Source organism: Eptesicus fuscus, chromosome 17 (assembly GCF_027574615.1).
Source record: "Eptesicus fuscus isolate TK198812 chromosome 17, DD_ASM_mEF_20220401, whole genome shotgun sequence".
NCBI classification, from domain to species: domain Eukaryota; kingdom Metazoa; phylum Chordata; class Mammalia; order Chiroptera; family Vespertilionidae; genus Eptesicus; species Eptesicus fuscus.
The window spans coordinates 54,023,738-54,051,330 of record NC_072489.1 but is presented as its reverse complement, the minus strand read 5'-3'; the positions used below and the strand labels follow the sequence as shown (position 1 = coordinate 54,051,330).

Sequence of the window (27,593 nt, the reverse complement as noted above, 5' to 3'; positions counted from 1 at the left end):
GGGGGGGGGGACCCGCAGGGGTGAGTTCTGACCATCGATTCATTCCACGGAGCGTGTGTCCACCTCCATGTCGGGTTACGCGGGGCTCCAAGGCCAGTGGCTGCCGTCGGTGGCCTGTGACCACAGTTCTCCGCTTCTGTTGTGGCTGGAAGTCTTACAAAGTCCTGGGACTGGGGTTTCTTGCTAATGGTCTTCCCACTCTCCTTTCCTCCCCGAGCAAATACCACGAGAGGCTGCCAGGCACCAGGCAGTCCCCTCCGCTGGGCCCCCTTTTCTTGCCTGGGCTAACGGTTTTGCTGAGTGACCCCCCCCCCCCCCCCCATGAGACGTTGGTTGTCTTTGTTTCTCTCGATCCCTTGCCTATGTTGCATGCTCACGCTCAGTTCCGTATTCCCGCGTTAAGTGTCTCACCTCAGCCAGCTTCCAGTCGTGAGTAGTGAAGGAGTTTAGCCTTTCAACATGACAGTGACTTCTCCCTTATTATACAGGGAGAAGGTGGGACACGTGTGTAGTTTTTCTAAGTTTATTTTACATTGAAATGTCTCTCAAAGGTTTTATGTGCTTTCCTGCCTTCTTAAACAAAATTGCAATTTTTTTTTAAAATTAAATCTTTATTGTTGAAAGTATTACATATGTCCCCTTCTCTTCCCCCCCCACCCCCCACCCATTGACCCCTTCTGGCCCACTCCCCCATCCCCCCCTCAGCCCCAGGCCTTCACCACCCCATTGTCTGTGTCCAAGGGTTATGCATATATGCATACAAGTTCGTTGGTTGATCTCTTCCCACCCAGCCACCCACCCCTAACCTTTTGAGGGTCCTGTCCCTGAATATTCATTGTCGCGTGGCATTCTGCTTCTTTCATGACATCAAGAGCCCTTGAGGGTATGGTTACTTGTGTCCAAGCAAAGTCACTCCAGATGGCGACATTTTTGAGCGACTTGGTTCGTTTTCTATCTCCCTCCCAGATCTTTCACTAGGGGACATGCTCACGGTCATCCGCGTCCCCGCCTCAAGCAAGCCTTTCCCTTCCTGTTTGCTGCCTCTAGTCTTCCGCCTCGAGGAACGAGGAACGGGGAGCCTTAGGCTTGTTAGAATTGGCTCTAAAATAGGAGTCACTGGGCTTTGAAGGAGGGACTGGGCAGGTCTCCTCTGAGCAAAGAACCCAGGTTGTAATTTACAGAGTCTGCGACACACCCACTTTCACTGCTCAGTGGCCTTGTCCTTGTCCCTGTTCAGTGCTGGCTGTCTTCAGGATGCGGCGAGGCTTATCTAATAAGTGACTTCCGGGCACATGTTCCTGCGCGTTGAAATGAAAACACTTTGCAGCCCTGATGCAGGCAGTTCTTAGAGAAGCTGGGAGGAGGTATCAGCACCTGCTTGTTGACTAAATGGCTCCAGCAGCTTTTCAGGCGGTAAGGAATTTTAGAAAATGATGGGTTTAAAGATGCTTTGAAACACAAATGTACTCCTGTTAGGAAGATATAAATTTATAAGCCAGGTTTCCTGGAAAACCTCAAAGTCCTCTGTGACCCAGAAAATGTTGTCATAAAAGCAATCTTGCTTTGCCTCCTCCCAGAATGCTTCACCTGGAGAATTTCAGGGCCAAACACCCACCTGTTGCCATTTTCCATTCACCACTCTCCGTGTGCTTGTCTGGCTCATTCCCCGAAGGCGAGAACAGAACGTGTTTATTTGCATCTTTGTTTTCTAAAGAGAAAGAAAATCAGGGCATTGTGGCCACCTCCCAGTGATTTTTCAAAGAAATGTTGACAATTTTGGCAAAGACCATCCTTGTTCCATTTCTAGCCTCAACACCTCCCTTCGCTATGGTTTTAAGAGTAATGTGCATGCTATGGCTTTTACTAGTCCAGCCCACACTGCGAACGTTTGAGATAAAGCACAGAAATAAACTTATGAATTATTCTTTAGAATGTGGTTCTTCTATAGGAGATGCTATATGGTTCATTGGTCAAGTTCATGGATTTGGTTCTGGGTTTGAATCCATGCTGTACCACTTCCTAGCCATGAGGCCATGGACAAAGTTACTTAGCCTCTCTGAGCCTCAGTTTCTCACCTGTAATATGGGTGTTTCAGTTACCTACTGCTGCATAGCAAACACACCCAACACTTAGTAGCTTAAAACAAAACAGCCATGTTTTGTTTGGCTCAGTGGATAGAGCGTCGGCCTGTGGACTGAAGGGTCCCAGGTTTGATTCCGGTCAAGGGCACATGCCCGGGTTGCGGGCTTGATCCCCAATGAGGAGCGTTCAGGAGGCAGGCGATCAATGATTCTCTCTCATCATTGATGTTTCTGGCTCTCTTTCCCTCTCCCTTCCTCTCTGAAATCAATAAAAAATATATATTAAAAAAATAAATCCCCGCAGGCCAGGTGGAGGGACCCCACCTGCCGGAGGGACCCTGCTCACTCCACAGATGCCCACAGGGACCGAAGGAAGTTGGCTTCTGGGCATGTCTGGCCCGTCTCGCCCAGTCCCACCCCGCTGGCCACCTTTTAATTAATTTCCTTTCAATGTGCACGAATCCCTGCACTGGGTCACTAGTGTTACATAATAACGGTGTAGGTACTAGGACTGACCTTATTGGGCAGATAGGCTACTGAGTCACAGAGAAGCCAAGTAGCCAACCTGGAAGCCACACACCTAGTACGTAGTAGGACTGGGATAGAAACATATGGGTCAGACAGCCCGGCAGCCCCAGCACCCTGTTTGTGTGTTACATCACTCTAAGGCTCCTTCCAGCTCAAAAATCGGACAGTGCTTCGATGTACAAAAGAGATAAAGAATTTAGTTTCTTGGTACAAAATGCAAAGTTGAGAAATGGAGTCCAGGGATTATTTGCCTGAAATGTGGTCAGAATAACTCAGGACTTAGCAGTCTGCATATTGGCTGAAACTGTCTTTAGCTAAAATGGAGAAGAAATATCTAGATGTTTGGCTGCATTTTCCACTTTAGATAGTCAGCATCAGTTCCTTTTTAAAAATATATTTTATTGATTTCAGAGAGGAAGGGAGAGGGAGAGAGAGATAGAAACATCAATGATGACAGAGAATCATTGATCAGCTGCCTCCTGCATGCCCCACACTGGGGATTAAGCCTGCAACTCAGGCATGTGCCCTGACCAGGAATCGAACCATGACATCCTGGTTCATAGGTCGATGCTCAACCACTGAGCCACGCTGGCCGGGCTCAGCATCAACTCTTAATTCAATTCCTTCTCCGGTGCCCTGACTACCTTCTGTGAAATGGGGATAATGACGGCTAGATGAGATTGAATTCATCACCACATGCAACTTGGGGATGAAAATCTCTGTATAAATGCTACGCATTCCTGTTGTTTTCATTAGTCACCATTATCAGGTGCTCGGATTCATTCTTCCAGAAACTTAATTTCTGGTTGTGTCATCTCCTCTGATGCAGTTCTTTTTAAAAGGCTGTTTCAAACATGAAGCTACGCTGTCCCCAAACCGCTCACAATCTCACAATCTCACAGGATCTCAGCTTTCCTGCCAGCATGTCCTCCCCTCCCCACCCCCACCCCCAGCCCCCGACCCCCGCCAACACCTTTCTGAACTAAAGAGTGGAGATGGAAAAGGGAAGCGCTGGGTACCCTCTCGAACCCTGCCTTCTGTGGCAGTGACAGGACGCAGACAGGGAAGGTGACAAACACCCCCAAGGCTCTGATTGTGATTTCGTTCATCGACAATGACATCATTTCGCCCAACCCCGGAGAAAGCACTCCTGGAGTTCAGGTTCTGGGAAGCCCGGGTGGTGGTGGGAGGGGAGCTGTCAGCCGGGGGACCAGGGCTGTCGCAACCGATGCCCCCACTAACTAGTTGTCTAATCCTTAACGAGTCACTTGGTCTTTCCAGGCTTCTTTTCCCCGTCTGTCAAGTCAAATGAAGGCTCTGGAATAGCTGATCTCTCCGAATCCCTACAGCCCTGCAGTTCTCGTCTGGGTCTGTCTGCACCTGCAGACAGGGGTGTGGGGGCTGGCAGGGCCCTGGGAGGGAAGCCAATGTAGGCAGGAGAAGAAGACCTTTCACCTCAGCAGTCCTGGGACCTCGTGCAGCGCAGGCTTGTCTCCTGTTATCCAAATAACGGGCGGAGCGCTCGCCTTCCTCTGCCCGGGACACAGCTTTCGTGTCCCTGGGGGCAGCAGCTGCTTGTCTGAAACCTCCACCCCCAGCGTCCATCCTCCACTGTGTCCTCTCAGAAACCTGTCATGGTTTTTCTGGATGGATGCCCACAGAATTTTAATCCCGCCGCGAGGGGGGCGGGGGAGGACGGCGCATAACAAAAAGCAAAACCAGGTGATGGCGTGGCTCTTTCTTTATGGACCTTGGTTACCCCAAGGGCTTGGAACATGGAGGGACCTTGGTCAAGGGCACCCACCCTGAGCCCTGCCTGGGGCCCAGGGAGGCCCTTTAGTGAAGGGTATGTCCTGGGGCCTGCCCAGGTCCTGATACTTTGAGATGCTTGGCAAATGGCTGCTTCCCTAAATTAGGTGTTTTCTGTAACATCCCATTTTCTTCCTTTCCCCAATAAGCATTTGTATCCAGTAAGTGGATAAAAACAAAGAAAGAAAGATGTTCCCTGCCCTCGGGGAGCCTAGCTGAGTCCCCTGACTTCACCCAACTTGAAAAGGTGGAGTCCTGCCCTGACCGGTTTGGCTCAGTGGATAGAGTGTCGGCCTTTGGACTGAAGGGTCCCAGGTTCGATTCCAGTCAAAGGCATGTACCTTGGTTTCGGGCACATCCCCAGTAGAGGGTGTGCAAGAGGCAGCTGATTGATGTTTCTAAGTCTCTATCCCTCTCCCCTCCTCTCTGTAAAAAATCAATAAAATATATTTTTAGAAAAAAGAAGAAAAAAAGAAAAGGTGCAGTCCTCCCACTTTGGCTGGTGGGAAGACCCCCTGAGGAGGGGGTCCCGAAAGGCCCATTCCGACTCTCACACATTCACTCAGTAGGTTTGCACCCAGGAAACCTCACTTTATTCCTCCCAAGCCGCGTGATGTGGGAGAGGGATAGACTCCCGGAAAATGCTCCTGTCTGGTAACCAATAGCCTTATCAGAAAGAAGACTCCATCTTCCCACTGCGTCTCCTGTGGCTGGGATAAAATTCATGAAAACACTGCCTCATGATCAGGATTTCTGGCGTTAACTAGTCGTCGGATCCTAGTTGTCACTGCTCTGTATCTATGATTTAGACCGTGATCACTGGAGATTATGAAAACTCGAAGCAGGGGTAGGTTTGGAACTAAATCACGGACGGAGTCACGTGGGGCAGCTGAAGGAGATCGTGAATAGCTTTGAAGTCAGACAGAAGTGAGTTCAAATTCCACACTTGCCAGCTGTATGGCTTGGAGAGTTATTGACCATCCCTGAGACTCTGTTTGTCTCTAGGGCTGGGATGTTACTACCTTCTGGACTGAGGGGTTAAGAAAATTAAATGAGGTTATGCACCTGGAAGTGGCTGCCCACTAACCAGTCCCCAGTTATAACCAACTAGAGGCTTGGTGCATGAATTCATGCACGGGTGGGGTCCCTCGGGGTGGCCTGAGGAGATCGGGCCCCAGCTTGTACCCCCAGCCTCGCAGCCCCACAGCCCCACCTGGCACCCTGCCTTGGCCTGGTGCCGCCCCCTCACCTGCTCCACCATCCCACCTTGGGGGTGATTGATCGGGGCCATTTCCGCTCCCCCTCCCGCCGGCTCCCTCAGTGCCTGGGAGTTGGGCAGTGGCCCTGCCCCCCACCACTGCTTCTGGTCACAGTCTGCAGGGCCATCGGTAGGGCAATTGGGTCCCTGCTCGCACTTGCCTTGGCCTGGCCCCACCCCCTCACCTGCTCTACCATCCCACTGTGGTCCCACTCTCATTGAGGCCCATGGGGGGGCGGGGGGGGGGGGCGGTCGCCGATGCCTGCCATGATCCACGCTGCCTCCTGGTGGTCAGCGCACGTCAGAGCGAGTGGTCAAACTCCCAGCCGAACAATTTGCACATTAGGCTTTTATTATATAGGATATGTTACTGCTATTACCCTGTAAGAGCAGAGGGTCAATAGGTTTTTGTCACTGGTCACAGTTTGGTGTAGCCTGGGCCTCCTGTGGCCACCACTGCCCACCTGACCGTCCTTTCTAGGGGCAGAGGCTCACGCCCTGCCCGGTTCCCCTCATCTACCTCAAAGAAGAAGTGGTAGGATGCACATTTTTATTTTTAAAGACTTCCCTCTGGGCCTTTGACCCAGCATCGCAGGTGTCAGTGTGGGTTTCTCCGGCCACAGTGGCCTTAGGGAAAGGTGGCCATGGAGTGGGTGTGGCCAGAGGCCTAGAGTCACTCCGGGTGGCCTGGTTCCCGCCAAGGCTTCAGTCTGGGACTCTCCGTGGCCTGCAGGTCTCCCAAGGAACACTGAGCAGCCGGGCTGGGGGCATCCAGCCAGGGTCAGCTGTCCATGGGTAACACCCTCCCCTGCCAGGTGTCAGGGAAGGGTCAACAGACCGGGACTTGGGACCCCATCAACTCCCCGGCTCTCAGACAGCCCAGGAATTGCCTCAGCAGCTCTGCAGGGAAATGAGGGCCCCACCCACCGCCACCTCCGCTGGGGGAGACCCAGACCTCAGGGACCCGCCTAGCTCCCCTGTCTTGGGAGCCAAGGCCCAGCAGCTGCGCCTCCTGACACCTCAGCCCTCGAGGGAGTGGAGCCCTCGGGCACCCACCTGAGAGTGTGAGCCTGGCGTGGGTCACCAGAGAGTTGGCTGGATTTTGCCTAAATCCCACTCCAAGTCTTCAGAACAGGGCAGCCTCAAGGACCCTTCCCTCCTCCACTCCTGCCTGCCCCCCCCCCCCCCACACACACACACACAGGAGGGCCCATCAAAGACGTCTTCCATCCCGAGACCCGGTGGCGGCTGGCTTCCAGGGCCCAGCGCAGCCCAGAGGACTGAGGGGCCGCCCATCTGTGGGACCCGCTCAGGACAATCTCTCTCTCTCTTTCTCTCTCTCTCTCTCTCTCTCTCTCTCTCTCTCTCACACACACACACACACACACACACACACACACACACACCAATGAAATAAAGCAATAGGCCAGGGGCCGCCCCCCCCCCAACAGGACCAGAGTGGGCTCTCTTAGGGGCCAAGGGGCTGGGAGGAGAAGAGGGGGGGGGGGCAGTGTGGCGGCCCATCCGGACCAGGCAGGTTTTCTGGGTCGGGCGGGGCGCGCCTGGCTGCGATCCGTAGCCCCTTGGCGTCCTCCCCCCCCCCCCACTAACTCTCTCTCTCTCTCTCTCTCTCTCTCCCTCTCTCATCCCCCTCCCTCCCTCGCTCCCAACAGCTCGCCACGACCCCCGCCCCAGCCCCCTCCCTTTCCCCCCGCCCGCCTCCGCCCCCATTCTCAGAATTGTGTAAAAAAATTCTCAGCCAAACCTCCCACCTCTCCCCCACCCCTCTCCGCCCCCCAACCCAACTCCCTTTAAAAAACCCTCTTTCCTCCCCGGCCCTTGCACTCTTTGTGAATGAGGGCAGGGAACTCGGCCCTTCCCCCGCCCAGGAGCCACGCCAGACCTCCGCACTCAGAGGACTGTTTGTTAATAGTCCAATTAGATAATTGCCATCTTTCACTCCTTTTGCTCCGCATTTCCCATAAAGGAATGAATGGGGAGAGCGGAGTGGAGAGGGCTTCTGCCCCGGCGAGGTGACGAGAAGGGCTGGAGCATGCTCCTTGCACAAGGCCGTGCGCTTGAATTGAATCATTGTAGCCTAATCAATGCTCTTATTGGATTACTGGCTGTTGCTTTTCTCAAAGATATTGTAGCAGAGACAATGCAATAGCTAGGGGAAAACTTTTTTTTTTTTTTTAAAGCAGATCTCACAGTTGAGGTTTTCTAGGCTCTCTCCCGCTCCCCCTCTCTCTCCTGCTGGACTCTGAGTACAAAGCTGTCCTTTGAATGGGCTGCTGGGGCTGCTGGAGGTGCAGGCTTGAAAAAATCCGGCGGGGACTAAATGCGGAGAGGTGGCCGTTTAAGATGGCTGTCAGCATCGAGGTGTGTTAAGGAGCTGTTTGGGATGAAAGCTTGACTTTCTAGAGCGTGGGGGGGGCGGGGATCTACTTTTGGGGGGAAACTTTTTCTCCTCCCCCCCCTTCTTCTTCTCTTTCCCCCTCTCTAGAGGCAACTGTGCTGCTGCAGGGTGTGCAAGAGGGGTGTGTGTGTGTGTGTGTGTGTGTGTGTGTGTCTCTCTCTCCCCCCACCCCCTCCACCCTCATTCAGCTCTATCTGTGGAGTGTGGAGAAAAACCCTCTAGCCAGTATGTGAGCAGGAGGGTCAAAGGCAAAGGGAAAGTTAATAACGCCGGCTAATGGTGCTAACCATTCAGCATGCATCTTTGCCAAAAGTTTTTCTGGAAGTGTGAGTCTTTGATTGTGTGTTTCCTGAAAGCAAGACCAATCATTTCCGTTTATTCAACTGGCTAAACCCCTACTTGATTGGGGACAAGGACAGAAACCATCCATTACGATCTGATATATTATCCAAACAATTTAGTGTATTCATGAGGTAACCGAAACGTGGGGGCTGCGAAATTACCCGTAATCAATTGCCACCGCGAGCGTGCGTCCCCCCGGGTGCCGGACCACTACAACTCGCCCTCCCAGCGGCGGGCGGGAGCCTCCGCGTCGCCGAGCTGCGCCGCTCGCTACCTGCTCTCCGGGCTGGGGACACCGGACGCGCTCCGAGGACGCGGGTGACGAGGCGGCCTCGCCGCGGCTCCGCCGGGATCTCAGACCAGCCCCGCCGCCCCTGTGCGGGGCGCGCCGCCACCGACCCGCCCGCGGCCGCCACAGCCACCCCGCCGGGACATTCATTCTCGCCTTTCGCCTCTCTCCGGGCCGGGCGTAGGGGCTGCATTGTACGGGTTTTGTCCCCCCCCCACTCTGCCTCTTCTTTTTCTTTCTTTCTTTCCTTTTTTTTTTTTTTGTTTGTTTTGTTTTGTTTTGTTGCTTTTGCCTCTCCTATGTTCGGGAAACCAGACAAAATGGACGTTCGGTGCCACTCGGACGCAGAGGCTGCCCGGGTCTCCAAGAACGCGCACAAGGAGAGCCGGGAGGGCAAGGGCGCGGAGGGGAACCTGCCCGCCGCCTTCCTCAAGGAGCCGCAGAGCGCCTTCCCGGCGTCGGGCGCGGCGGAAGATTGTAACAAAAGTAAATCCAATTCCTCCGCGGACCCGGACTACTGCCGCCGGATCCTGGTGCGAGGTAGGGCTGGGCAGGGCTGCGGGGCGCGTGCTTTGGGGGGCGACTCCGGTGCCCAAGCTGCGCGCCGAGACCGACCCCGGCGGGCGGAGAGGGGGTGCGGGCTGGGACTCGGGAGAAAGTTGCTGGCCTCCCTCTCCCCGGGTCCGGCTGGCCCGATGGGCGCTCGCACCTGGGGCGCGCCCTCTCCGGGGACCGCTTGTCCTCCAAGCCCCGAGAGCCCCGCGCTGAGCTGCTGAGCTGCTGGGGAAGCTCCGGGTTCTGCACGGGCGGGCCCAGGCTCTAGGCTGCGGCCTCCGACCCGGGAAAGGAGCAGGAAACTCTGGAGGACTTGTGCGCGCCCTGTGGCCCGGAGGACCTGCCGGGAGCCCCCCGGTCGGGAGCCCGGTCGCGGACTCCCGCGCCCTGGCGAGATGAGCGCACCCCTAGGGGGGCGCGGGCGCGGAAGAAGGACCGCCGACCGCCGGCTACGGCCCAGCCAGTTGGCGCGCTGGGCCCAGGGCCCCGGCGCCGCGATCGGGGCTGGCCAACGCCGCCTGGAACGGCGGCCGGGCTGCGTGGCCGGGCCGCGGAGGCCACCTCGGCGCTCAGTGTGGCCCGGCTCTGCTGCGCGGCGTGCGCCCAGCTGGGGCGGCCCCGGGCGGTGAGGCCGGCCCGGCCCGGCGCCGCCCCCGCCAGCACAGCGCCAGGCCCCGCCGGCCGGACTCGGTCCCACCTCCTTCCGCCTCCCGGGCTCCGGAGGGGAAGAGACCCAGGGGTGGGGGGTGGGGATCGCCGGGGCGCGGTCCAGTCGACTCGTTCCAGAGTGGGGCCTGCCCGACCAGGGCTCGATAGTGTGGGGACCCTTAGGCTACCAGGGACCCAGACCCGAAGTCAAGGCCCCCAAGCCGGGAGGACCATCAGCGGATTTGGAATTGGTTCCCCCTCCTCTAGGTCGGGAGGGTTGTACAGAAGGCCAAGCCTGCTTCTCCCTCCCGTCTGCGTGTGGCGGTTTCCCCTGGCACCCCAATACACAGTCTTGGCTCCCCCTTACCCCCTCCACCTCTGAACTTCAGGCCAGAGAGGTGGAGGGAGAGCAGAGCGCTCTGGCGGCTGATCCTTTCCCTTCCCCAGATGCCAAGGGATCCATCCGAGAGATCATCCTGCCCAAGGGCCTGGACCTGGACCGGCCCAAGAGGACGCGCACGTCCTTCACGGCGGAGCAGCTCTACCGGCTGGAGATGGAGTTCCAGCGCTGCCAGTACGTGGTGGGCCGCGAGAGGACCGAGCTCGCCCGGCAGCTCAACCTCTCCGAGACCCAGGTACCAGGGCCAGGCCGCTGGCAGCTCTGCACCGGCCTCCTTCCCCCACCGCCCCCCAGCCAGCGCCTCCGCACCGCCTCGGCTGGCTCTGGACAGAGCCTCCCGGGGAGGTGGGGGAGACAGAGAGGGCGGGGAAGAAAGGTCTGAGCTCCCTTCCCTTCCATAAGCCATTCCCCGCAGACCCTCAAGGATTCCAGGGCCCATGCTCTGCGCACTATTGGGGCTCAGGAGGCCCCGATACTGTCCTTTTGGAATCCTTTCTGGACCCCAGTCTTGAGAATCCCTTGCTTGTCTCTGCTCTAAAGGAACGGATGTTCACCCTGCTTGGGCTGCCTCCTTTTGGCCAGGTTTCCGGGCACCACCCCCTTTTGGGGATGGGAGCCTTACACAGCACCCAGGCCCATCCTGCCACGGGCCCAAAGCTTAGGGCCAAAGCCCCCTGCTGCAGCACAGCTGACAGCTGGATTAGAAAAGTCACATCCCTGATACCCGCCTCTGCAGACCAGGCTGCCCTGGCCCTGCGCTACCCAACCCCATTCTCAGCCTTAAGCACCCACTCAGACATCCAAGAGGCCCCATGTCTGCCGTGCCAAGGAGGCACGGGACGGGAGACTGATCCAGGGGCCCGCGAGCCAGCACAGCCAACTGTGCTGTAGGTCTTTAGCTTTCATGAAATCCATATGATGCTTCTATGGAGCTGGCTGGCTGGACTCAGCCCAGAGGTCTTTGGGGCCTGGCCAGGGCATGGCACCAGCTTGGCTCAGGCCAGGCAGTCATTGTTTTCTGAGGATCAGTCCCTTTCCCTGTGCCCAGCCCTGGAGCAGGTGGGGAACCTTTTAGGTCTGAAATCTGGACGGAAAGCTGAGAACCAAGGACAGACACGTCGGACGCTCTTGCTGAGCCTGAGCTGGCACGGTCGCTTTTCCCTCGTGTCTCTGCTACCACCCCTCTCAGTACAGTTTATAAGATCGAGACAGGATAATCTTGCCCTGTCGCTGCCAAACTCCACTGTGGGCCACCAGCTAGGCCTGAAGGGGGACCTAGGGAGAAGAGGAAGTGAGAGGGGAGGGTGCTGGAGAGAGTTTAGTCCAGCACAGCCCCCGGACTTTCTCCTGCGGTTCCAAAGTTCCGGATGGAGAGCGGTAAGAGTGGTACATTGAGTATCCCTCAGCCCCTCCAATCCAGCTCCTGGTGAGAGGAGGTGGGGAAAACTTGGACAAACTATTCTTCCTGCAGCCACCTTCCCTGCTTGCTGCTAGTTGATGGTCAAGTCCCACCCTAATAACAAGAAACAGCTGCTGTAGCCTCACCAGCAATTCTGCGGGGGCTAAAAGTGAGCCGGTTGGCCAGGGGCCTGGGTCCAGGGTCCAGATAGGCAGGGCAAGGCTTCCCCACCTACCTCCACTCCCCCTTCCCGCACAGCATCCTCAGGCCAGGCCGCACAGGTCTGCGCGATCACCCAGTGAAATCCCTTCTGGTCTTCTTCTGAGTGAAGGTTGTGGACATTTTCATTACTTTAGTGGGAATGTTGGCCAGCCTGGGCCAGCTTCCATGACCCGGAAGTGCAGCCTAGCAGAGCTGTGTCCCCCACCTGGGGGTCCTGGCTCCCCCTGGCCGCTCCCTGCCGGACCTCTCCCGCCGCGGGTGGGACTAGGACTGGGGCTAAGGCTGGGGTGGCGGGAAGTCCCTCTTCCAGTCCTCCCACCCCCCCCAAACCCGCGCACCCCGGAGCCTGCTCCTCCTGACGCCCGTCTTCCCTGCTCCTCTCTCCCCGCTCCCCGCGCCCGGCGCGCAGGTGAAGGTCTGGTTCCAGAACCGGCGCACGAAGCAGAAGAAGGACCAGGGCAAGGACTCGGAGCTGCGCTCGGTGGTGTCGGAGACGGCGGCCACGTGCAGCGTGCTGCGGCTGCTGGAGCAGGGCCGCCTGCTGTCGCCGCCCGGCCTCCCCGCGCTGCTGCCGTCCTGCGCCACCGGCGCGCTCGGCTCGGCGCTGCGCGGGCCCAGCCTGCCTGCCCTGGGCGCGGGCGCCGCCGCGGGCTCGGCTGCCGCCGCCGCCACCGCCCCGGGCCCCGCCGGCGCCGCGTCTCCGCACCCGCCGGCCGTGGGCGGCGCTCCGGGGCCCGGGCCCGCGGGGCCGGGGGGACTGCACGCGGGCGCGCCGGCCGCCGGCCACGGCCTCTTCAGCCTGCCCGTGCCCTCGCTGCTCGGCTCCGTCGCCAGCCGCCTGTCCTCCGCGCCGTTGGCCATGGCGGGGTCGCTGGCCGGGAATTTGCAAGAACTCTCCGCGCGGTACCTGAGCTCCTCGGCCTTCGAGCCGTACTCCCGGACCAGCAATAAAGAAGGGGCCGAGAAGAAAGCGCTGGACTGACTCGCAGTGTTTCCCTGTATTTATATTTATGGTCTCTATTGTGGTGATATTTATGGACGCGCGCGAGTTAGGCGCCGGCGATCCCGGCTCCCAGGAGGCCCCTGACAGCTCTCCTTCCCAACCAGGCTCTGCTACCATTTTTTTAAAATCTCATTTGGGCTGTTTTCTTTTTCCTGCGCCCTCCTCCCCCCAAACTTCCTCTGAATCCAGGAGAATCCAAAGAATTAGAAAAAAAAGGCCCGAGTTAGCCAACCCGATGCGCCAACCGATGCTGGGCCCTGGAGGGGCGAGGCCGGTTCCGAGGCCGGAGCACAGGACGCCTGCTCTGCCCGTGATTGTTGAAGTCTTGTGAGCATTTGGAAGAGAAAAGCTGCACGCAGAGCGCAGGGGCCGAAAAAGCTGGCAGGTCCCCTTAGACCAAAAAGGAACCCATTCCTCCCTCTCGCCAGAGAAACCAGGGCTGTGGGGAGCCCCTGGTCCCCACTTTGCGGACCTCTCCGGAGAGCCGGGCGCACGCAGCTCCGGGGCTGGACAGAGCCTGCTGAGGTTTCTCTGCGTTGAAGAAACTCCAATCGCAGCCGCCTCCGGGGCTTCTGGACCCCGGGAGACAATAAGCCAAACACCGGGGCAGGCGACGGGGTGATACGTCTGATCCAATCGGCAATAATCAGTGATAACCACCGCGTGGAACCGGTTTTAAAATGCCCCTCGCCACGGAGTTTGGAAGGTCTAAGAAAATTCGGCACGGAGAAGGCGCCACAGGGCGGTGCCAAATTAAAGGTAACCGTTTACACAGCAATTTAAAAGGGAAAAGCCAGACGAAAAGCCAGCGAGCGCAGCGAATGGAAGAAAATCCAGCATCTTCTGCGAGGCGGCGGCCTACAGCTGCGCGCCGCTCCGGGAGCGCGCGGCGTGGCTCCGTGGCGCTCCCCGCACCGCCTGCCTCCCCGCGCGTGGCTGTGGGCAGCACCGCCGCGTTTGCAAACAGATCCGTGCCCAGCGCCTCTCGTGTCGTCCCCACTCCTGGATTCACTAAACTCTTCCGACACGGAGGGAACGCCCCGGTTCATTTCAGAGCAGGATTTTTCGGAGGGAGAGGCGCGGACGCAGCCTGGGACAGCAGGGCATCCTGTGTGGTTGGAAAGCCTCCCTCCCCTGGAACCCCCAGGGTTTCCCTGGTCCCGAGTCCCAAACCTGGCCCTTACCGGTGCCACCGCAGCAGGACAGGCCCCACAGCCACGCTACCCGCATTTTAACCAAAACCGCAGACCCCGGTGTCTAGAATGTATTATTCCTCCATCGGAAGCCAGCCTAGAGCATTTTTAAAATAGTCATTTTATTGTAAATTATTTACGTCGGAAGCTTTGTTCCCTCTTTTTTTTTTTTGTTTTTTAGGCAAATTATTTTTAGTGAAGAAAATAATGAACGATTCCACGCGGGTAGGTGTCCCGGAATCCTGGCTACTAACTTCGTTCTGAATGTTTTGGATATTTGGATGTTTTGTATTTATGTGGTGAGAGTGAAATATATATATCTATGACGATAAACGCGGTGTATTTTTGTCTTGTGTTGGAAGGAGAAAACAAAAAAACAAAAAAAGGAAGGCAGACCCAGCAGATGAGTCTCAGACGGCTGGACGGGGTAGAGGGTGGCAGCTTGGGCCGTGGGAGGTCCCCTGCGCTCCAGGGATGAGGTTTGGGGGGTGTATCCTCAGGAGAGACCGGCTGTGAGTGTCCTTCCAATGGTCCGAGTATCTCCTCTCCAGCCTCTGTCCCAGTGGTGTCAGCCCAACCCCCTCGGCCTCCCACTTTATGTTTCTGATGTTTAGGATCTTGTCTCCGGAAGGACACCCTGGCTGTCCTGCCTCCTCGGGCTGCTGGTTTCTGTAGTTCTCCAGCCGCACCTCCAAGCTGGCAGCATCCAGGACTCAGTGCAACCACAGGGCACGGGGAACAGGCAGGCCTCCCTCTCCTCTGACTTTAGGACAGTCTCTCCTGTGGGAGAGAAACTCCGAAGGAGCAAGAGAATGAAGTAGACGGTAGTTCCCGCAGAGATGGCTCCCCCCACCGCACCCCAGTACTTATGCGGTGGTGACGGATGTGGACGTGGCAAACAGAAATCTAGGGGAGCTGGGAGGGTAACCCCAGGACACACTCTCCTAGCCTGGGGGGCACAGAGCCCGAGCCCTCCTTCGTGGGCCCACACACCTAGGGCACGAGGGGGGCACGGTTCCCTTGGAAACGCCCCACACGTGTACTGTGCAGCGGTCCCGAAGGAGGCGGCCGCCCAGGGCGGGCGGAGGACCCTGAGCTCAGTGTGGGCAGGGGCGCCACCGGGTTGAGGACCTTCACCATGAACTGAACCCCGTGTTTGCTGGGAGCAGCCCCCTCAGACGGTTCACTTCTGTTTCTCAAAAGTCGCTGCACAAGCATCAGCTTCGCTACCTGTCATTTTGTCCCCTCCCCATCCTCCCCTTCCTCCTCCTTTTCTACCTCCTTCGTCTCTTCTGTCCTACAGACCCCTGGGCTCTAGGATCTTTCTCTCCTGCAGGCTCTCCGTCTCTCTCCCCCTCCCCAAGTCCTCTCTCTCTCCCCTCTGTCCCTCTGTCTCTGCTCTGCTCTCATTTTCTCTTCCCCTTTCCTCCCTCTCTCTCCCCTCCCTCCCTACCTTCCTCCCTCCCTTCCTCCCAGTCCTCTGTCTGCCAGGGTGGCCCCAAGGCCAACGTGTGGGTGGTTCTAGCTGTGGTTTCAGGGCTGGTGGTTGGGGCTAGCGAGGGGGAGAAGGTGGCATAATTTTATGGAACAAAAGAAAAACAAAATCCCAGCTTCAGGGTCCCCAACAAGCTCGGTCCCCTCCTCCAGGAGCCTCCACCACTGCGCCCCACCAAGCAGATCCCTTAACAGCTACCCCCCCCCCCCCCCCCCCGCCCCTGCCCCTTTCTGCCCCTTTCTCCGTTTTGCATTCTTACCCCTAAAAGAGGAAAGAACCAGTTACTCCATCTCCTCAGCTCTTGCCTCCCTTTCCTCCCTGGCTTTGGGGAGAGCTGCTGAGCTCTCCGCCTGCCACTCAGGGAGTGCAATTGTCCTTAAAGAGACTCTTCTGCATAGAAGAAGAACCACACTTTTAATTAAAAAAACACATTTCTCAACAATTCATATACAATTTTAGTGCTTGTCTTGTTTCCTCTCCTTCCCAAGGGCCTCCAGCAAACTACCTTGGTCCCTGGAGGCCTCTGGCTTCCAACTAGTGATTCAGGCCAGGGAGGAGGCAGGTGTCCTCCGTGGCAACAGCTGGCCCTGCCTGGGAGAAGGTGGAAGGGGCATCTGGGGGTCAAGGAGAACAGCTGAAGGTGTGTGTGTGGGGGGGGGGGCGGGGGAGGTTGGAAGAAATCTCTGCCCAGGCCTGCACAAAGCAACATTCGAGCTAGCTCAGAGCAGAAAGGAAAAGGAAAGAAAACCCCTTACCAAACTCCTGTGAGTTTGGTGGTCAGGTGTGGGGAAGATGTGGACAGCGCCTGGGGAGCTGAACTGGGACTCATGCGAATATCCACACCTGCGGTGGGCCTTCCCCTGAGCTGATATATGTTCATAATGACTGGCATTTAGCAGCCCTTCGGAGTTTACAAACAGCCTTTCACACAGCCTTTCACGTTCACCATCTCCATCCCTCCTCACTTTCAGAGGCCCAGCCTCATTTTAAAGAGACACACACAGGCTTGCAGCAATCAGAGACTTGCTAACAGCCACATGGGCAGAGCCCCAAGACTGTAAGCTCCTCCTCAGGCCAGGGCCCTCTTCTTTCGGTTTCTTTCTCCTCTCTTCCTCTTCCTCTTTCCTCCCCTCTCTCCCTTCTTTCTTCTCTTTTCCGTCTTTCCTTCCATTTGTGCTCCAAGTGTCTGGCTCATGGGACCTGAACCCTTTAGCCTCTTCCCATCCACGTCTGCCCACTCCCATGTCCAGCCCTCTTTCCACTCCACCAGCTGCCGAGGAGTTCCTTGGTGCCTCATCAAGAGGCCTGTCTGCATGTCTTCCCTGGTCCTGTTTTCTTTCCTGCCAGAGCCCAACTCCTACCCTCTCCTACCCTCTAGAATGACAACTTTGAACCTCTTACCCACTCTTCCTTACACTTCCTTAACATTTTTTTAAATGGAGGCATCACATTCATACGGGAAACATCTATACGGAAAGGTACAAAAGCTAAAGTACAGTTGATGAGTTTACACACACACACACACACACACACACCCCTCTTGAATTGTTCCAGTGAACATTTTCAACTTGTCACCTTAGGCCACATGATGACACGATACCTTCCTCTTGTTTGAAGAAATGATGTCATGTTGGTGTGACACAGAACACCTACCAGGAAGTCTTACTAAGGCATCTTGAAGCCATTAAAAGTCATGCATGTCTTCCAAATCCCTGAAGTCCGGAGGTCAAGGGACTTAAGCTGATCAGAACTAGAATCTACCAGGTCAGGGTTTCTCAAGACACAACTGAAAACCACTTGCTTCAGAACCACCTGTGGTCTGTTTAAAATGCAGCATCCTAAACCTCAGCCCCACCCGATGAATCAGAAACTCTGGGGATGGGATTCAGGAAGGTGCGTTACTGGCAAGTTTCCCAAGTGATGCTTACCCATGAGAACATTTGCCATCCACTCTACTCAATCCCCAAACACTGCAACCTCCAGCATCCGGCCCAGGGCCTGGCGTTTGGTGGGAATACAATGAGTGTTTGTTAAACAAATTAATCCACATTTTCTGACACAGTTTAGCATTTCTTGGGTCACATCATAGTATTGTAATTTAACACCATTTCTACACTGACAAATCTTTACATTTCAGAGTCTTGCTGTGCGAATAGGTTTTATTTTGATGAAGCAGGAGAGGAAAAGGAATAGATTTTGGTGGTTTCTCGGGTCTCGGGAAGGTCTTTTATAAACCCAAGTAGGACCCCCTTGCTGGCAAGGCTGCCCCCCTTCAGACCTGGGAGTTTGGGGAGGGCAGAAGGAGAGTTCCCCAGATTTGCTGAAGGACACTCAAGATGCACATTTTTCCAAGCTGGAACTGAATGCTTCTGTTGAGGGAACATCAGAGCTCGGGAAGGAGCAAAGCCACCAGGTCCAGGAGCACTGGCGTGGAATGGACAAGGGAGCTGAAACTTAGGCATTCTCCGGTGGATGGCTGATGTACAACTGATCTTCCATGTGGAAGCACATTTGCTTCTCCTCATACCATGAACACAGAAAAGAAAGGCTGTGCTTTATGTGGTAATGCTGTACCTATTCTTAGAAATAATAGCAACACACACACATTCCACAGCATCTCCCTGGGTCCAGGGTGCCGGCATGCTTCACTGTGGAAAAGCGATTCATCATAGTGGTTACCAGTCATGGGGTCTAGAGTCGGAGTGACTTGGGTTCAGATCCTAGATCCACCACTTGGACAAGTTACTCAGCTGGCTGCTCTCAGCCTGTTTCCATATAGGTGAAATGAAAATGAGCGCTCCCGAATTTTTATGAGTAGTTCATGAGATAAGGCTCATACAGCATCCGGTACAATCTAGTAGAACCGTTCCAATGTTAGTTACATATAAGACAGTGTCACTGTGGTAGATGACTTGAGACTCTCTCCGGGCCTCAGTTTCCCTGTCTATAGAGTGAAGTCCTTTCCTGAGGAAGGACTTAGAATTGCGGTTGAGCCAGTCACAAGGGAATTTACTCTCTCTGCCTTTAGACTAGGCGCCATAGTCATCACTAAGCACAGGATTTTTATCAAAAATGATTATTGTTAATAATAAATTATTATTTTAATGACTTGGCAGGCAGCCAGCAGCTGTTAGTGGTCAGACAGCCCTCAGCAACTGCCGGTCTCCTTAGGGAATGGCCTCAGTTGAAGAGAGGCATCTTGCCCAAGGTCATGCCCATTTCCCAGGGTAGCTTCCAATGACTATAGACAAGGGGATAAGCCTGACCCTTGCACCCCACTTTGGATAACTTCGAAGGGCCATCCCCTCTTCCCAACTCCTGAAATGTTGTCCAAGGTTCTGTCAAGACTCTGATGCAGCTTCACTTCTCCTTCTGTCCGACACTGCTTCCTTCCTTTCTCTTCCACACGTCTGAGCACCCCTAATAAATCTCCTACGTGTGAATTTCCCTCAGGGAACCCAGTGACCATAACCGTTATGGCAAAGAGCATGCTAAGTGGTAGAATTGGAGATAGAGCACGGAGGAGCCAGAGCATAGAATGACCAGGGCAGGTGGTGGGAGAAGAGGCAGGACTGCAGGCAGTACCTGGTATACCAGCTAATGACCTTTGGACTTGACCATCAAGGTGACAGGGAGTCACTGACAGGTCCTCCCAAGGAGGTCGAGGAATCATTGCAGGTCTGCATGTTGAAAGATATCGCTGGCAGTATGGGGGGGCTCTCTGGGGAGGCGATGTGGGAAGGGAAGCACAGTGATGCTTCTCAGATGCAGATCTACTCCAGGTTACTCTGCTGCTTAAACCTTGTTGTGGAGCGAATTCGAGTGAATGACCACTGGAATCCAGACCAAATTAAAATTTAGGGAGCCTTTATTAGCCGGCCAGCTGGCCGGCGACTGCTCTGCCTTTCTCTATGCAGGGAGTCCAGAGAGCAGCAGCGACCCTTTGTGCAGGACCCCTTTTAAGCCCATTTACCACATCCTGTTTTTGCAGAACAAGCAACCCAAGACAAAACAGTTTTCCCAAGCAATGTCAGAGTCATGCCATTGATGACCATGTTATTTACAGGGTCATCCTATTCTTCAGAAAGCTGACAGTGTTCTGTGAAAGAAGGCCTACGTGCTGGGAAGGGGCCATGAGACCCTCTCTCAAGGCCTGGCCTGGTGTCAGCACTGACAACTCTATCTGGGGCATAGTCCACGGCCTCTCTGGAAGCATGCTCAAAAATTCCCACTCTCCAACAACCTTGCCCGTGGTTTCCGTGACTTTGACTCTAGGATCATATTCCATTTCCGTAGTATGGTTTATAAGCTTGTTCATGACCATCCCTCACCTTATCTCACTGTGTCCATCCCTTTATATTTTATGGGTCAATCTTACTGGACTTTAAAAAATTTTTCAGATTCTGTACATGTTTCACTATTTACTCACTCCTTCGTGACTCTCATCCACACCCTGTTCATCTAACTATACGTATGTACATAGGAGGGAAAAGAGAACAACTCAATGAGGAAGAGACAAAGTGCAGAAACACTGGCCGAACAGCCTTTTTAAAAAATGTAATAAAGTGCTTTACTTCTTATTGTTCTTAGATTTAACAGTATACAAAAAGGTTGAGTTCTCATTGTTCTTTTGAATTTAACTGTTTGGATCGCTGTTTCTAGCTCTGATACATGGTAGGCACTTTAACATTTGTTGACTGGCTGGACTCACAAAGTTAGTTCATTAGCACAGCAGTGGATTTGGTCCTTTGGTTTCATAAGTCATCTCATGGAAATCTACCTTTTAAAACTTTTTAAATGAATTTATTGGAGGTGACATTGGTTAATGAAATCATATAGGTTTCAGGTGTATAATTCTATAATACTGGGTATGTTATATTTATATTATATTGTGTGTTCACCACCCCACGTCAAGTCTCCCATTACCATTTATCCCCCACTTACCGTCTTCTACCTCCCCCCACCCCTTTCCTCTGGTAATCACCACACTGCTGTCTGTGTCTATGAGTTGTTTTGTTTTTGCTTAATCCCTTCACCCTTTAAGAAACATTTTCTTACCTATTTTAGTGCTCTCACTTTCTCTGTTTCACTCTCCATCTGCCTCCCCCTGAACCACTGGAGACTATGTTGAGACATCATGACACTTTTCCCTGTACACTTCAGAATGTATCTCCTAAGAACATCCTCCTACACAACTATAGTACCATTAGCGCATCTAAGAAAATTAATAATACTTTAAAAATATTATCTAATATCCACTATGTACTACAACTTACCAAGTTGTCCCAACAATGTCTGATCATGTTTTTTATTTGTTTTACTCTAGGGTTAAATCTGGGTTCATGGAGTACATTTGGTTATTATGTCATTTTTGTTTCTTTTCATCTAGAACAGTTATCTGATTTCTTTTATTCTTCCATGATACTAACTTTCAGGCAGTTCAGGCCAGCTCTTTAGTAGAATGAAATGCCCTGTGGATTTGGCTGGCTGTCTCCTCATGATGTCATTCAACCTGTTTCTCTACCCCTCACATTTCTTGTGAACTGGAAATGAGACCCGTTTGGCTAGCATCCTTCACAGGTGATGTTTTGTTGCAATTGCCTTCTCGTGTGGTCCAAGGAGGAAAAGAGTTCCACGTTATGATCATCACACACCTACTGAGCTCCCAGTAGGTGGCATGTACTATACTAGATAAAGTGGGAATATATAAACAATGTTTGTTTGTTTGTTTGTTTTGTTTCTTGTTTTGTTTGTTTTGTTTTGTTTTGTTAAGCCTCATTCGATTGGTTGCTTCCTGCACGAGCCCTGACCAGGGCCCAGGCCGGGGAGGAGCCTGCAACCAAGGTATGTGCCCTTGACCGGAATCAAACCTGGGACCCTTTGGTCTGCAGGCTGATGCTCTATCCACTGATCCAGACTGGCTAGGGCAACAATGTTTAACATAGTGTCTCTCACACACCTATGAGCTCCTAGTAGGTAGTATGTACTAAGTTAGATAAAGTGGGAGAACATAAACAAGGTTTAACCTAGTGCTGGGCACAAGATAAATGTTCTGTAAATATTTGTTGGCTGCTGAAATATATAAAAAAGATAATTGACATTGTACGACAATGAACGGTAAGTGTCAAATGAGTTGCTGGATGGAACTGTCATGTAATTTAACAAATATTTTGAGTTTGTTGGACAGAGCTGCTCTGTATGCTCTGTGCTAGGTACTGTAGGCACTGCTAGTGCATTGGGCATCTAGATGACCCCAGTCTCTGCCTTTGAGGAGAAGATGTCCTAGCTTTTAGAAGTAGGAGAATGAATGTAGGTGGGAAGGCAGAATTTGTATGTACTTGTCTATCTACTTGTCTATAGTTATTTCTCATCCTCACAGCAGCATTGCCAAGGAAGTATCAATTTTTCTGTATAAGGCTCAAAGGTAGACTTGCCTATTGTGGGGGTGGGGGGTGTCTCTAGGGTTCAATCCCAGACCTGTCGGACTTCAAGCCCATCCTGGACTGAGAATATTAGACTTAACTTGAGGAATTCCATGGATTTTCTGAAATTGTAGGCACAATTTTGTGGAGAGATGGTTATTTAGCAGATTCTTAAAGGAACCCATGACTCCGAAAGAGAACAATTGTCTTAGATGGTCAGAGTTGGAAGGATCCTTAGTCATTAGAGTCCCACTGCTCTCATTTCAGACGGAGCCACCAGAAGGGGGACAGGTTTGGTACAGGGTGACTCCAGCGGCAGAGCCAGCACTGGAGCCCAGGCCCCTGGGCTCTCAGGCCTGGAAGTCTCCTCGTTTGGCATCTCAGGTGAGGGCAGGAGAGGCTCTGAGCGGCTTGAAGGAGCTGTCATGCACTGGGCCAGATCTCTCTGGACACTGTCTTGGCAGGGAGTCCCTTAGGCGCCTTTGGAGGGAGGTGTGTGAGCCCTTCAAGGACCAGGTTCTAACTTGGTACTGATTGGGAAATTGGCACTTTATAGGTTACCATCAGTAAGTGACGGCTCTAGGGCGAGCTCTGGGGTGTAGAAGAGCAATCCGACTATCGAAGAGCCCAATTCTTGCCCAGTGCCTCGTCTTCTCCGCGGGCAGAGGAAACCCTGCCTGGGCGGCGGCAGATCAGGCCTCCTCTGAGGAGACTTCAGTAGAGGGGAAGGCAGGGCAAACTGCTTTCTGCACCGGCAGAAACTTGGTCTGCATGCAGGAGCCGCTGTAACATCATGAAGTGCAATTGGTGCCCAGCCAGGGTGGCTCAGTGGTTGAGCATTGACCTATGAACCAAGAGATCACGGGTTCAATTCCCAGTCAGAGCAGGTTGTGAGCTTGATCCCCATGGGGTAGGGGGCACATAGGAGGCAGCCAATGGATGTTTCCATCTCCCTTCCCTTCTCTCTAAAGTCAATTAAAAAAAAATTTTTTAAAGAAGTGCAATTGGTATTCATATCCCCTCCATGCTCTATCTTCTGAGAGGCTTTGCAGGCAGCCCCACCTTCTTCTGGGCCTGAAATCATAGCCCCCTTTTCATTGTCTCATCACAATTTTAAGGCTCTTTTTATTCTACTCATCACCTAGCTCGGTGCCTGGAACTTAGTTTTGAATTACTATTTATTCATTTATTTAATATATTTTTATTGATTTCAGAGAGGAAGGGAGAGGGAGAGAGAGATAGAAACATCAATGACGAGAGAGAATCATTGATCAGCTGCTTCCTGCACACCCCACACTGGGGATTGAGCCCACAGCTTGGGCATGTGGCCTGACCAGGAATCAAACCCGAGACCCTTCAGTCCGCACGCTGACTTTCTATTCACTGAGCCAAACCAGCTAGGGCTGAATTAGTATTTATTGACTAAATAAATGAATGAGATTCTACTTAGGCTTGAATCTTGATTCTACCACCTATAAACTGTGTTATTCTAACAAGTAAGTTAACCTCTCTGAGCAATAATGCCTATAGTTACCTGGTAAAGTGGAAAACAGAAGTGAATCGCAATGGTGGTCAAGACAACCCCTCTTGAGACCCGGGGGAGGTAGCAGGAACCCATGGGGAACTTAGAGGCAGACTGGCAGCGTTCCTCTGGCCTGCTTCAGAGTTTGGTCAGAGTCCCTGAGACCCAGCCCTGATTCAAAGCCCTGGCCTTGCTTTTGCGACCATCCGGTTCATTCTTCATTCTTGGCCTGTCTCAGGGACACTGGGACATTTTTTTTGTTCCTTGGGCATGGTGGTCCTTCAGCTGTTCTCTCTCTAGGGAAAACCCATTCCAGATGGGTGGTATTTGGAGGAGATCCTGCCCAAAGAGAGTTAGGCATTGAAGGTTAGGGTTTCTTAAAGAATGGTCCCTTGCAGTCCACACAAGTTTCTATTACTTACTAGTAGCCTTGTCCAGAAAAATGATTATCATTTTTACATAAAGCCTCTGTTGCTTCAGACCTAATGAGGATAAATCTACCAGAAATTAATGCCTGTCTGTTAGATTTTAATTAGACCAATTGCCTAGAAATCACGATGCATAGGAATTCCCTCTCTCTCTCTCTCTCTCTCTCTCTCTCTCTCTCTCTCTCGTTAATCCTCACCTGAGGATATTTTCTTCTCCATTGATTTTCAGAGAGAGTGGAAGGGAGGGAGAGCACACAGAGAGAGAAACATCGATGTGAGAGAGACACGTTGATTGGTTGCCTCCTGCACATGCCCATACTGGGCCAGGATCAAGCCTGCAACCTAGGTATGTGTCCTTGATCAGAATCGAACCCAAGACCCTTCAGCCTGCAGGCCAACGCTCTATCCACTGAGCCAAACAAGTGAGGGCAGGAATTGCCATCTTTATTTTAATGAAAACGACGCATTCTAGGGAAGATTAAAAATATATTTTAATTTTTAGAGGAAAATAATTCTTTAAAGAGAATTGTCAATAATCAAAAATGGTTGATAAGTCACTTATGTAATATGTAATTAAACTTCTTCATTTTCAGAGACCCACCATTAGAGTTCTTCGTCTGGTTACTCATAATGGTTTATTCTTGCTAATATGCCAAGGATGAAGGGAGTCAGGAAGAGAAATTTCCAGGTGAGCTTTTCCTTAATTTGGATCAAGAGGCTATAGAAATAGGCCTAGGCTGGGAGCCCAGGAGAGCTGGGTTCCAGTCCTCCTTCCATCTCTCGTTAACTGGGACTTTAGCTAAATCACTAAGCCTATCTGAGTCTTTGTTTCCTCAGCTATAACACAGAATAATAATCCCTACCTCAGACTGCTGTTAGGAAGCCTTCATGAGACTATGGGTGTGATAATGCTTTGTAAATGTTACAATGCTATAAGGTCCTAATATAGTTAATATTGTGCCTTCTTTCCTTACCAGAGCAGGCCAGGCCCTCTGTTGGTGGTGGGAGGAAACGGCTGTAAAGTACAGTATCAGCCTTTGTGTAGTGTGAAAACACAGATGTTAATAAAGGGCTAAGGTGCTTTGTTGAATGTGTCTGGTGGCCCTGCTTCTGATGATCAGAAATTTATTATTAAGAAAATTGCTGGGGCCCTAGCTGGTTTGGCTCAGTGGATAGCGTTGGCCTGCGGACCTAAGGGTCCAGGGATCGATTCCGGTCAAGGGCATGTACCTCAGTTGCAGGCTCCTCCCGAGCCCAGGCTCTGGTCAGGGCTCATGCAGGAGGCAACCAATCGATGTGCTTCTTTCACATCAACATTTCTCTCTGCCTCCCCTCTCTTCCACTCTCTCTAAAACTCAATGGAAAAATATCCTCTGGTGAGAATTACAAAAAAAAAAAAAGTCTGGGAAGAAAATTGCTGGGCTTGGGTTGCTGGGGCTTCGTCTGTGTCTTCCCAACTACAGCAGGTCACCAAGGATGCCTCAGGTGCTGTTACATTGATTTTTGCTGGATTCACATTTAAAGAGAAACCTCTCATTTGGACCAAGGGGAGGTCATGGGGGATTGTGACAAGGACATTGAGAATGTTCAGGGTTGAATGCTAAGTCTCAGTGTGGGGCCTTAGGATAAGATTTGGGGTTTGAGTGCAAACAGCGTATCAGACTTGGAAAGCACCCTACGGATGATCTAATGCAGTGCTCCTGGAAGTGGGGCTGAGTTGTAGCTTCCGCATCACCAGGCAACTGGCTAGAGATGCAAGACCTTGGGTTCTATCCTGAGCTGCTGAATCGGAAACCGTGGGGCTGAAGGTCAGTGATCTGTGCTTCGGACAGCCCTCCAGATGGCTTGGGTACACTCTAAAGGTTGAGAACCCATGCTTTCAGCTAGGCCCATTTTGTAGACGCTTGTAAAATTCAACCTAGCTCCTGGTCTAAACAGTGCCAGCCAAAAAGACTGGAAAACAGTTCCATGCATAACTGTCCTCACCTTGTGTCAAAATTAAAATCCCATCGTCGCTGGTTTATCACTGGGCTAAACTGAACTAAGGTTCTGTGTTTATGAGAAAGTGGGACTAGGAATCAAATGCCCAGATTTCTACTCTCGGCTCTGCCAAATACTAGCTATGTGACCATGGACAAGTCATTTGACCTTTATGGAACTTCTTTATTTCTTCTGTAAATAAGAATGTAACAGGATTTCCCCAGATAGGGTTATGGCTTTGGAGATCACCTTGGGTTCAGGTGGTCTGGGATAGATAGCCTTCTGGACCTGGGGATATGGGTCTGGCCTGTGAGCGATGGGGAGAATTGGTTCTGAGGAGGGATGCCCAGCTGAAGTAAGCAGAGTGATGTGACCAAAGGTGGTAGCGGTGGGGTTTGAAGAGCGAATGTTGGAGGGAGGATTGTCTAGCTGGACTCTAATCCAACTCACATAATTCCCAGGGATAGTCAGATGTATCAGACTTTTACTACGGAAGCTATTCATGCTAAGTAATTTGGAGGCTACTCAAGACAAATAATTGGTTTAAAAAATATTTTTATTGATTTCAGAGAGGAAGGGAGAGGAGGAGAGAGATAGAAACATCAATGAGGAGAGAGAACCACGGATTGGCTGCCTCCTGCATGCCCCCTACTGGGGATCGAGCCCGTAACCTGGACATGTGCCCTTGACCAGAATCCAACCTGGGACTCTTCAGTCCACAGGCTGACACTCTATCCACTGAGCCAAACCAGCCAGGGCCAAGACAAATAATTTTAATGGTAATAGTAACAAATTAATGATCCACTAATATTATCAGACTTCAGTGCTGAGGCTTTCAGTAAATCCCCCAATTGCCTCGTTTACTTTTCTCAACAGCTGGATGAGGTAGGTGTCCTTATTCCCACTTTATTGATGGGGAAACTGAAGCTTGTCAGCACCAGGGGTCAAACCCAGGTTTATCTGGCACCAAATCCATCATCTCTACCATTACTGTGTGCCTCTTTATTAGTTCTTTAAGTATTTCCTGTACTTATCTCTGCTCCTAAGGTTGGGTTAGATAGTATTTTACATGCTCTTTGTGGCCCAGGTTAAATACCACTTCTTTTACAACATCTTCCCTTCATCCCCAGTAAGAGTGTTTCTCTCTCTCAGCATTTTCAGTTTGTACTCACACAGCAATACTCCCACTTTCTGCATGGCGTCTTTAATTAGTTGGGCACAAGAGTGTCTTCCCCCATCAGACTGTTTCTCAGCAATATGTAAAGCCACGCATTGTTTCTCAGCGTCGATTTTATTGATAATTGCATTCCAGCGCAGAAACATAGCTCTCAAACCCACAGCTATCAAGAAAAGCCCAGTGGCTCAGTGCTTGATCTGTGAACCAGGAGGTCACGGTTCCATTCCCGATTCCAGGTCAGACCACATGACTGGGTTGTGGGCTCGATCCCCAGTTGGGGGGTGGGGGGGGGGAGAGGAGGGGGAGGCACGCGAGCAGGAGGCAGCAATCGATGGTTCTCTCTCATCATTGATGTTTCTATCTCTCCCTCTCCCTTCCTCTCTGAAATCAATAAAAACATATTTAAAAACACACACACACTTG

The 27,593-nt window shown here is 52.6% G+C and overlaps 1 protein-coding gene across 1 annotated transcript; it reads left to right on the top strand.

Moving 5' to 3' along the window:
* Positions 1 to 9,025: 9,025 nt before the first annotated feature.
* Positions 9,026 to 12,932, top strand: VAX1 (ventral anterior homeobox 1). The gene is made up of 3 exons (XM_054729221.1): positions 9,026 to 9,266; positions 10,377 to 10,564; positions 12,360 to 12,932. Exons 1-3 carry the CDS (start codon positions 9,026 to 9,028, stop codon positions 12,930 to 12,932), a joined length of 1,002 nt encoding a protein of 333 aa, XP_054585196.1.
* The last annotated feature ends 14,661 nt before the right edge of the window (positions 12,933 to 27,593 follow it).